Genomic DNA, 12638 nt, shown 5'->3' with positions numbered 1-12638 from the left:
TATATATATATATATATATATATATATATATATATATATATATATATATATATATATATATATCTTACTTCTCTTATTTATATATATGAATAAATTTAAATATATATAAATATAATAAAAAAATTAACAAAGCCGACTCGCCAGAGTTAACTTGGCTAACTCTGTCGAGTTGGGCGAGTAAACTCGGCCGCCAACTCGTCCAACTCGATTGAGTTAGGCGCTAGGTGGCCGGCCGCCTAGGCGGATGGACGCCTAGGGAGCAATTTGCCTCGACGTAGGGGTACCTAGCGCCTAGGCGGCCGATTTTTGCAACAGTGATAAAAATATAACTGGCCAATCCATTTTGTATAAAAAAAAATCAAAATATCATTGTATTTAACGACATTTTAATTATTTTGTTGACAGATGACAAAAAATGATCATGTCACAATAATACTAGGATCAAATGAGGATGCTCTAAAAAAGAATGATTAAAAAATGGACTGTTACCTTTAAATCTAAGACCAAAGATGAAATTATCACTTTAAATTTGTGTGGCTAAATGATAAGTTGAAAATTAGATCAAAGTAAATAATTAAATTGCAAACAAAGCTATTCAACCAATGAACTCATAAAATTTTTTTTGAATACTACTGACTCTATTACAATGTAATATCTGTTCATAATTATTGCTCAAATCCATACCCTCCCATATAATGGAGTAACTTGGTGCCACTGGATCACAAGGTCCTTGGCAAAAAAAATTGAACAATAAATTGAAGACGTATAGGGGTATTTGATAAATACTTGTTAACTAATTGTGTTAGCAGGCTTGTGTTTGATCTGTAACTTGGTTTCTAGTTTTCTACTAATATATATTATATTAATATAATGGCGTGGATGTTCACTTATGGTAATACAAACAAAAGGTAGACCAAGTCACCCAAGAGAAAGTCCAAAGGTAATATACATGAATGTATTAGCTAGGAGACTTTTCTCTATATATTTTCGTTGAGGAGCGATTCTCCTATGAGATTGGATACTTATTGGTGAGACGGACTGGGTCGAGATAAAATATTATATTGAAAAATGTAATACTACTTAGGAAATATGTAAATAAAGTGTTTGTTATATAAGGAAAAGTTTGATACTTTTGAACAAAAATGTACAGATTAATACTTTTAAAACAAAATATAAAAGTATTACATTTTCTTCAAAAGTACTCTGTATTAAAATTTCTAATTATAAGTAACAAATGCTCTATTCTTAATTAATATTATATTTTTCTTTATAAATATTACATTTTCATCTTGACCAGATTCGTTTACGGATATGAATCCTTAAGAGGGCCTCACAAAAATGTTTGCTTCTGTTTTTTTTTTTCTTTTGAAACAAAGGGAAGGACTGAGCTCGAGAAAACAAAACAAAAAGATTAATCTCCCCTAGCACTTGGCACCCCGCCACATCTCCTAGATATGCATGCACAACAATATTTCCAGGAGGGCAAGAAGACAAAAGCTTGAGATCCACCCCGTAATTGTAGTTTCTAGCCAACCAGTCAGCAACCTAGTTCTGTTCACGGAGGACATGGCAGCACACCGCATTCTAGTTCTTCTTCATCCAAATTCGGCACTCTAATAATGTTAATCAGAGGGCTACCGTTTTCAGAACAGAAGTTGGGATCATTGAACCATATTTGCATCATTGGTCTACGATCATTATATTATTACATGGACCATGATTCACACAATTGTATGAACAAAAAACATAAGTACATTTTAATATACTAAAAGTACATTATTTTTATATGTAAAGTATATTATTTGAAAATATATTATTTAAGTACTGAAAGTACATTATTTTATATAACTATCAAATAATGTACATCCCATAAATTCTCCAAACAATCCTAAGTCCAAGAAGGATGGCTGAGGCCTCAGCCATGTCCGCGTTACAATACCCTAAATTCTTCTGAAAATCTACCATCCAATTACCATGATGGTGTCTTAAGACTCCCTGCAACCTGTTTGCTCATTCGTCTCTTCCGGATTCCATCAACATATATTGCTAGCAACCCAACCTTCATCAGGCTTCGTCAAGCAGAGAAGAGGTCAAGTAATTTATTATTATAGTTGAAGCTGAGGCCAAGTAATACACGTACATGTTTTATTTAATGAATATTCATTTAATTTGGTCCAAATTAAATTTTTAGTATTTTATTTTGAATATTCATTTAATTTGGTCCCAAAAAGAAAAGTTTACGTGGAGCTTTCGTACTTCTCCTATAATATCTATGGTTAGGTGATATCATTATCTTTTAGGTGTTTTTTCAAAAGGTAATACCTCACCACCAAAGATTTGGTACTGTCATTCCTGTGATCACCTTTTTTCAAGAAGAGTCACAAAGATACTAACTTATTACAAGATGATTAGCTATGGTTAAGTGATTTAAAAGCTCAAAAATTTTGTTTTTACACGCGCATTGCACGACAAATTTAATGTCAATGTTTGTATTTTTAAATAAATAATTCAAAGTATACCAATGCAAGATTATATAGGAGAAATTCATTATTATTACAATTTATAGTGATTTTTTTATTTTATTTTGAATGCTTACTCTCACATATACTATTTAGTTTGTCAAAATATAAAAGAGTTAATACACATTTAGTCCTCGACTATAGTATTAAATGTATTTTTGTGTTTAATTGAGTCTTGAACTCCGATGATTTTACCTAATTTAGTCTTGTGTTATGCCTCCCGTCGGTTGGTTCTTAGAATCAATGATAGCTTGGTAACTTTTCCTCTATTAATACCTAATGGCAAAAACTTTTGTGAGACCTGATCTGTGAGACGGGTCGGGTCAAGATAAAATGTAATACTTATATTGAAAAACATAATACTAATAAGAAATAAAATGTTTATTATTTATATGAGAAATAAAGTTTAATACTTTTGAAGAAAAATATAAAACTTTTATTTTTTTGATATAAAAGTATTACATTTATATTTTCCCTTATAAGTAACAAATTAAACACTTGTAAGTCAACATTATTTATAAAGGAAATTTTATTTCTAATTAGTATATTACATTTTCATATAGATTCAACCCCCCCCCCCCCTACCCGTCTTACAGATAAGGATCTATGAGACGATCTCACACAAGTGTGACTCATACCTAATTTAGTCCTGGACTATAATAATTTTACCTAATTTAGTCATCAACTATAGTGATTTTTCTTGATTTAGTCCTCGATTAAGCAAAAAAAAAAAAAAGATTGTTATGCCATGGACCCAGATCCACCTTGCAAGGTGGACCTATGCCCATGTTCACAATTTTAGAACTCTATGTTCACAATTTCATAACTCTATAGTTACAATTTCGTAACTCTATATTCAATAGTATAACACGATTTTTGAATCTATATAACAAAATTGTGAATATAAAGTTCAAAAATTGTGAATATTGAGCAATGTAATTTTGTATTTTGAGATTTAAAATTGTGAATAGAGTTTCAAAATTGTAAACATAGAATTCTAAAATTGTGACAATCATAGAGTTTTTAAATTGTAAACATGAAAATGCGTCGACCTTACAAAGTAGACCCGAATCCATAACATAATTTGCCCAAAAAATATTTAAGATTAAAAAGATAAAAATTACTGTAGTCGACGACTAAATTAACTATTAATTATATTTCCATTAAGTTAACCCAAAAGGCTAGCTTTAATGGGATTCACATGATTTGGGCCCACAATCCATCTGGAACTTTTATTTAAGAGCAATAGGCCCGCCTGACTCCAACAATTTTCTACTATTCAGGCACAACTTATGGAGAATATCATAACCCAATTAGGGATCAAATTGCAAGTGTGTGGTTTTTTTTTGTTTTTATTTTTTTATTTTACAAGAAAACCTCGTATCCATCATTCGAAAATATATATTAGATAAAAATCATACGGTCTTGTAACTCTAGTCGGGGGTCTGAAACCACAAAAAAAAAAGAAGAAACGGTTCAAACAAAGAAAGTCAATAGGCCGCTCTCGTTGAGAATATAACTTGTAATTTTGGGATTAGTAAGTCAACTAATCAACTTAGTTGAATTGTCCCCAATTGCAAGTGTTTTACCAAATTTTTTTTTTTGGAGCTTCTATGATTTACTATTTAAAAAAAAATATGAAACACGAATATCAGAATGGAGAATATCATAACCCAATTAGGGATCAAATTGCAAGTGTGTGGTTTTTTTTGTTTTTATTTTTTTATTTTACAAGAAAACCTCGTATCCATCATTCGAAAATATATATTAGATAAAATTCATACGGTCTTGTAACTCTAGTCGGGGGTCCGGAACCACAAAAAAAAAAAAAAAAAAAAACGGTTCAAACAAAAAAAGTCAATAGGCCGCTTTCGTTGAGAATATAACTTTTAATTTTGGGATTAGTAAGTCAACTGATCAACTTAATTGAATTGTCCCCAAATTGCAAGTGTTTTACCAATTTTCTTTTTGGAGCTTCTATGATTTACTATTTAAAAAATATATATGAAACACGAATATCAGAATATATATAAAGTTCAAATAAGTAAAAAATCATAATATTTTATTTGAAAGAGAGTAACTATTTCAATTATATAGCATGGAAAAATAGAAACAAAACATTATTTATATCATTTGCAAAACATAACTATGAGATAAAGTGGTTACAATTATCTTCCGGCAGTTACCGGTAACTCCATATGATGTTTTAAGCTATCATACTCCGTTGTTGTTATACTAAAAGTCGCATCGTATCCAAAGGCGTTTGGTGGGTCAGTAAGTAAAGCCTGTGATTCCATTGAAGTATGTGAATTATTTGTCCAGGGATGTTTAGTTGCTCTTCTAAATCCACCTAGTTCCATTGCAACTTCCTTCATTGTTGGCCTATCTTCCCCCTTCACATTTAAACACCTCTTTGCAAGCAAAGCAATCTCTTGTAACTCATCAGTGTTACCCTCGCATACAATGTTGACATCAAGAATCTTGAACAATTGATTTGTTTTCAATGATGAAAGAAAATGCTCAGATAGACTCCTCTCTTCGACTGGCCCATTGTAAAATACTGCCCTTCTACCTGTCAACAACTCCAATAGGACAACCCCGAAGCTATAAATGTCACTCTTTTCTGTTAATTGGTGAGTTTGCATGTATTCTGGGTCAAGATAACCAAATGTTCCTTGCACCATAGTCATCAATGCAGTCTCATCCTGTAGGACTAATCTTGAAGCACCAAAATCGGATACCTTAGTAGTGTAGTTATTATCCAGGAGAATGTTTGCGGGTTTAACATCTCTGTGGATGATGGGAGGAGAAGCTGCAGAGTGCAAATAAGATAGCACCTCAGCTGTTTCAGTAGCAATTCTTAAACGGATTGGCCATGGTATTGTGGATGCCTTGTCTTTGCTGTATAGATGTTCAGACAATGTTCCATTGCTTATGAACTCATAAACCAACAACGGAGTTTCTGTCTCTAAACAACAACCAAAGAGTTTGACTATGTTTCTGTGATTGATTTGGGAGAGCACAATTAGCTCATTGATGAATTGCTCGACCTGGGTTTGGTCCATCACTTTGGATTTTTTAACAGCTATTGTTTGACCATCAAGAAGGTGCCCTTTGTAGACAATGCCAAAACCTCCTTGACCAATGATTCTGGTTTGGTCATAGTTGTTAGTTGCTTTTCTAAGCTCCTCTGCTGTAAAAATTCTTGTTGTGCCAGAAGATGCAGTACCTTGGGCAATCTTTTGTTGCAGAATCAATCCTCCATTTTCCCTAAAGAATTTTTCTTTCATCTGTATTGATTTCCTCCGTCGATATACCAAATACAGACAAAAACAGCTGATCAACAACGTTATAGTGCCTACAGCAATACCTGCATAGAATATATGCAATCAACATTTCTTTCTCAAAATGGATACCAACTCTGCATAGTATAGTAGTACCAAAAATGGAAGTAATTGGTTTACCCAAAACAAGCATGATGAGTCGATGATTAGAAGAAGTGCATCCTAAAGCACCCTTTCCATCGCCATGGTAGCCTTTCTTGCAAGAACACTCATAGCCACCTTTGGTATTTGAGCAAATAGCGTTCTGGGAGCAGTTGTGCTGTCCATTTGCACATTCATCAATATCTGCACAACCAATTAATTGTCGATAATTTTTGAAATACAAGTAAAATCAATGAATGAACTATCAAGGTAAAACAAATTGTGTCCTGTGTAGTCCTGCATTGCCTTTAAAACCTTATTCCTTATCTCCCAAGTGCTAGGAGCGTTGTAACTTAAGTTTACAAATGCACAAATTGAAAATAAAATAGTTGAGCACTCAAACTATAATGTTACCAACAAAGAACAATGTGGAACAATTGATAACACTCGAACTATAATCTCAGCACTCGCCAGCAAACAAGAATCAAGGATATAACATTTGATTTTTTAGAAATGTGTTAGCAGGAAAATCAAGTTTTTGCTCATTTTCAGAGATTTGATTTGCACCTCCTTTTTCAAGACAAAGGTTGCTTACAAGTATTTCTAATTCAATACCTCATTCACTCATTATTTTTGTGCACTATATATCGATTTCATTGTCATCTTAGGAGAACTCAAATCTAACTTTTACCCTACCAAAATTAAGAGTAGACCCACAAATATTTATACCAAAAAAAACCCATCTAAATGCCATTATTGCTAAAAATTTAAACAATAACAAGAAAGCAGAGTAAATGGAAACAGAACATAAAAAGTGCAGACACATGAATGAATGATATATAACATTAATTACCTTGGCAACCTGGAGAGAGATAAGGATTGCCTTCATAACCCTCCTTACAACCGCAACGATACCCCTCACCATTGACGGCAACACATGTGGTATTACCTTGGCACGCCGTAAGACACGTCTCGTTCGAAATTGTCCAGTCAAGAACCATGGGCACTTTCTTCACATCCCAAGTTCTGGTAAGCATAGTGGAGGAAAACCTGAACTCCTCCTTTTGCACCACAAATGCGTAGCTGCAGTTATTAACATCATCGGTAGTTTCATTATAGTAATTCAAACTATCCACTGAATAGTAAACGTTCCTGGCCACGTTAGGAATTTCCGTCTCGCAACACCCGAACCCGGAACAAGTCCCGTTTGTAACATCCTGTGTGGAGTTACAGGTGGCCATACAGTTACTCCCTGTTCTGTATGACTGGTCATCGCCGTAGGCGTAAACGTTAGCGAATGTGTCGCACCCGACAGCAACGAATTTATTGGCGGTCTGGTTGATGAAGAACTTTTTCGAAGTATACCATGATCTGGATGGGGAAACCTCTTTGCCCTTGTTGTAACAATATTTAGATACGCGCTTCATGACCCTCAATTGCCCTTCAACGGATATATCCCTAACCTCCACGGTACTATTTGTTAGAAATGGCTTTGGAGGATTATAGGAGGTGTTGCAAGTGATGGAGAAGTTTGAGTTTAGGGCACATTTTTTTGTCAAACCAAAGGGAAATGGAATGCTTACATTCCCACAATGATCATTGCAGTTTGGTTTGGCTATGGAAGAAGAATTAGTTTTTGATGTGGCGGTAGGAGCAAAACAACCTAGTATTGCCCACAACACAAGTAGTACAAGGAACCTCATCATCTTCATTCTTGTTTTCGATCTTGCTCTACTATACAGTGATTTTGGCTTGTACTTGTTGATCTGATCTGTGAAGGACTGCGTGCCCTCTTATGGGAATACAAACAAAAAAAGACCAAGTCCAAAAGTAATATTTAAATGCATATATATGTACTGGGAGACTCTTCTTCTTTGACTTTTATTGAAGACCATCCACTAGGCCAGTTAAATCAATATGTATGAACACTAATGTGTTTTTTTTCTTTGCAATATGCACAAGTTGCATTAATATTCTCACATTGGATATTCATATATTAACTAGCTTATTCCAACTACTACTACTTGAAGATGTGTATTGAATAAATTTCACATTGTGACACTAGTTGGTAAAGGACCATAGGCCAAGTCAACTGCCTTGACCAATTTAATTAGGGTTGTTCCTATCTTATATATTTATTACAGCCTTATAGTAGTAAATGGACAATTAAATAAATTTTTAATTTGTGATTAATTTCTTTTTTTAATAATAAAGTTAATTGACTTTTTTTTTTTCAAATAATTAAGTTTTAACATTTCGAACATTTTCTAAGGTTACAAAATAACAAAACTAGCAGGCAATCCCACTTAATTAAGTTAGTCATGTTGTTGACGGGATAATTATAAGGTTACAAGTTCGACACTTAGTAAGAGAAACTTATTTGACTTTATTGGTTTATAAGATAGTTAGTTATGTGCAACCTAGGTGAGTTTACTTTAATTTTTTGTAGTCTTTTGTTAACTAGGTTCATAAGCTGAGTTTATTCAGTGCGTACCCTCAAGTTGTGGATGCAGGTTTTTCTCGTCATTCAAAATAAGAAAACTAATTTCTCAACTATAACTTTCGTCGCTAAGATGGCCGAAAGGATTAAAAGTGGAAAAAAAATCAAAGTCAAGGACTAAAAGTGGCAAAAAAATTAAAGTCAAGGACTAAAAGTGGCAAAATGAAAGTCATGTACCTAAATTGACGGAAACACTAAAGTCATAGGACTAAAAGTGGAAAAAACTCTTTCTTAGGATAGGATTATAATATGGGGTTTATCAAATGCATGCCTCTTCAAGTAAAGATAACTAATTTCTCAAAAAGTCACAACGACAAGTTTGGTCAACGTTGTCAGATTCTCGCTAACCAATTTACATTATTTTTTGCATATATGGTACACAATTTTTTTTTTAGTACATATGGTACACAATTTAATATTATTAATTATTTACAACATGCAGGAGTTGTTAAATCTCCGCCAAACACGACCACGCGTTGGATAAATAAGTCTGGTAGAGCTTTTTGAATAATTTCTAAATTGCTTGATTAAATAATTTTTATTTCTTAGAATAACTGGTTACATCTTGATGAAATTAGATTTTTATGGTAACGGATAAATGGAAGATTAGTTCAATGTCAAGAATTAAATTTCAAAGAAAGTTAACTAGTTGTGTAGGTGTGAGTGGTGGTGCATTCTCATCCCTTAAGTGAAGTCGTTGGGTGTTCGAAATTTCAGCATTTTCGTTTATGAAAAAATCAATCTAATTAACACATTATCCCTTAATTAGGTCAGCCTGGTACAAACTTGCTCGGGACACTCGGTACTCTAATTAAAATGCATGGTTCGTGTTTGGTCTCTGTTTATATCATAATGAAATGCTTCTACTAGCCGCTATGACTATAATATATGAATAAATTCCTATATTTTATTTTTCAAAGAAAAACTCAAATTAAGCTTCAAAAAACAATCATTCAATACAGTGAAACTAGAATACAAAAAAAGATATATAGAAATGCCAGAGTGAGAACTTGCCGCTCTAGTAAAAGCATGAGCGAACTTATTCATTTATTTATGAAAAATTGAATGGACATTGATTTTAAATCTTTTAAGATTGCGACACTTCTTCATGACACAACCTGCATAAGAAGAGCGCAGTAACTCCGTCCCAACCTTTTGCAAACCAATTGACAGTTTGAATGGATAACAACCTTCACCCAACCCCTCTCCATAGTCCATAATAATGCTTCTTTAATCGCAATGGCTTCCGCTAAAGATCATTCATACATTTGATTGGTCCATTTTTTGCCCCAAATAACTCCTCATTACTTGCTTGCACTATCACTCCAAAGAACACCTGCTCAATCTACGGTAGCACAAAATGCATCAACGTGGACTATCACTACATCTTCAACATGCTTCCGGCAATATGTTCCGCGTAGGAGCTTCACTTGTATAATAGTTCCATTTTATATACATTGTAGTTTCATTTCAGCACAACTACAGTTTTATTTTGTTCCAAAACTATAGTTTCATTTGATATTATACATACAATAGTATTATTATTATAGTGAGACATGTTATTGAATTCCATTTTATACGCACGGTAGTCTGATTACAAAACCATTAAATTATAATTTTAGTTCAACTACAGTTTCATTGGACAATATATATGCACCCAAATATGTGAAACTATTTTTCAGTTTCATTTTATATACACTATAGTTTCATTACAACACAATCACAATATCATTTCGATATAACTACAATTTCATTGGACAATATACACTCAAATATGTGAAACTGTTATTACTGTTTCTTTTAACTTTTTATTAAAAGAAACGACACCATTTTGTGGACCATGGTCCATGGTATAATTTGTTGTCATCTATCGTTAAGTCGGGTCGCAGAGTAGTTCCGGAAGACGAAGTTGATTGCTGTGTGGCTCAGACTAATCCTCGTTCACATGCATGGGGTGAGCCCAATTAAAAGGTAAAGTATTGTTAGGTTAATTTTTTCATATGAGAGTTTTTGAACTACTCCTTACCTCATCTTTTAAAGGATGAGAGTGGATGGTCAGTCATGCCAACTAATCTAGTTATGTATTATGGTAATTTAGTTAAGTATTATGGTAATTTGATGACAAATGATGTGACAGTTTTGTAGATCTCTTTCCTTTCATTAGCATAGGCAAAACCTCAGATCAGCACAACAAAGGAGATGGCGTACGTAGCAAAATTGATAGATATTTGCGTTTTATTGTTGCATGCAGCAGGCCTTCTTTAATTTTATTTTTGCATTAATATAATGCAGGAAGTAATGACCCCTAAAACAATTGTGAGACAATTGCTTTAGGAGAATTATAAATGTTAGGAGATCAATATGAATGAGAAATAATAAACAAGAATATTCAATTGATATCGTAGTTGGAGAATACCCCTTAATCTGTAGGGTCAGACCTAAAAATTTTTCATTAAAGATCAACTACTTTTTTTTTTTTTTTTTTTTTTTTTTTTANTAAAGATCATTCATACATTTGATTGGTCCATTTTTTGCCCCAAATAACTCCTCATTACTTGCTTGCACTATCACTCCAAAGAACACCTGCTCAATCTACGGTAGCACAAAATGCATCAACGTGGACTATCACTACATCTTCAACATGCTTCCGGCAATATGTTCCGCGTAGGAGCTTCACTTGTATAATAGTTCCATTTTATATACATTGTAGTTTCATTTCAGCACAACTACAGTTTTATTTTGTTCCAAAACTATAGTTTCATTTGATATTATACATACAATAGTATTATTATTATAGTGAGACATGTTATTGAATTCCATTTTATACGCACGGTAGTCTGATTACAAAACCATTAAATTATAATTTTAGTTCAACTACAGTTTCATTGGACAATATATATGCACCCAAATATGTGAAACTATTTTTCAGTTTCATTTTATATACACTATAGTTTCATTACAACACAATCACAATATCATTTCGATATAACTACAATTTCATTGGACAATATACACTCAAATATGTGAAACTGTTATTACTGTTTCTTTTAACTTTTTATTAAAAGAAACGACACCATTTTGTGGACCATGGTCCATGGTATAATTTGTTGTCATCTATCGTTAAGTCGGGTCGCAGAGTAGTTCCGGAAGACGAAGTTGATTGCTGTGTGGCTCAGACTAATCCTCGTTCACATGCATGGGGTGAGCCCAATTAAAAGGTAAAGTATTGTTAGGTTAATTTTTTCATATGAGAGTTTTTGAACTACTCCTTACCTCATCTTTTAAAGGATGAGAGTGGATGGTCAGTCATGCCAACTAATCTAGTTATGTATTATGGTAATTTAGTTAAGTATTATGGTAATTTGATGACAAATGATGTGACAGTTTTGTAGATCTCTTTCCTTTCATTAGCATAGGCAAAACCTCAGATCAGCACAACAAAGGAGATGGCGTACGTAGCAAAATTGATAGATATTTGCGTTTTATTGTTGCATGCAGCAGGCCTTCTTTAATTTTATTTTTGCATTAATATAATGCAGGAAGTAATGACCCCTAAAACAATTGTGAGACAATTGCTTTAGGAGAATTATAAATGTTAGGAGATCAATATGAATGAGAAATAATAAACAAGAATATTCAATTGATATCGTAGTTGGAGAATACCCCTTAATCTGTAGGGTCAGACCTAAAAATTTTTCATTAAAGATCAACTACTTTTTTTTTTTTTTTTTTTTTTTTTTTTTTACAAATACAAAATTCAAATGATTTACTGAACTAGGTTTACCACCTATTCATACATCAATTTAATATAACAACTTTATGAAAAAATTTACAAGTTTCACTTTTGTACTAATCTGACAATTATACAAAATGCACATACCTGATCAATCAACACAATTTGTACTTAAAAATTTGTTGGAGCTGAGTTCTCCTGGCAAGGCAAATTATACCATAGGCCATGGTCCACAGAGTATTGTGGACAATGATCCAAAACGGTGTTGTCTCTTTTAATGAAAAGAAATGGTACCATTCCATTCCGCACAACTACAGATCACTTGTATAACATATTCAGTTTCAATTTATATACATTGTAGTTTCATTTCAGCACAACTACGGTTTCATTTTGTTCCAACTATAGTTTCATTCAACGCTATACATACGATAGTCTTATTACAATAAGACATGCTATTGAAT

General features: G+C 32.9%; 1 protein-coding gene across 1 annotated transcript; it reads right to left on the bottom strand.

Annotated features, from left to right (window-relative positions):
• Positions 1-4687: 4687 nt before the first annotated feature.
• On the bottom strand, positions 4688-7672 carry LOC116019587 (putative wall-associated receptor kinase-like 16). Its single transcript, XM_031259860.1, has 3 exons — positions 6798-7672; positions 5984-6148; positions 4688-5889 (listed from the first exon to the last, which is right to left on the bottom strand). Exons 1-3 carry the CDS (start codon positions 7654-7656, stop codon positions 4688-4690), a joined length of 2226 nt encoding a protein of 741 aa, XP_031115720.1. The 5' UTR covers positions 7657-7672.
• Between the last annotated feature and the right edge of the window lie 4966 nt (positions 7673-12638).

Source organism: Ipomoea triloba, chromosome 5 (genome assembly GCF_003576645.1).
Source record: "Ipomoea triloba cultivar NCNSP0323 chromosome 5, ASM357664v1".
NCBI classification, from domain to species: domain Eukaryota; kingdom Viridiplantae; phylum Streptophyta; class Magnoliopsida; order Solanales; family Convolvulaceae; genus Ipomoea; species Ipomoea triloba.
This window is presented reverse-complemented; position numbering and strand designations above follow the sequence as displayed.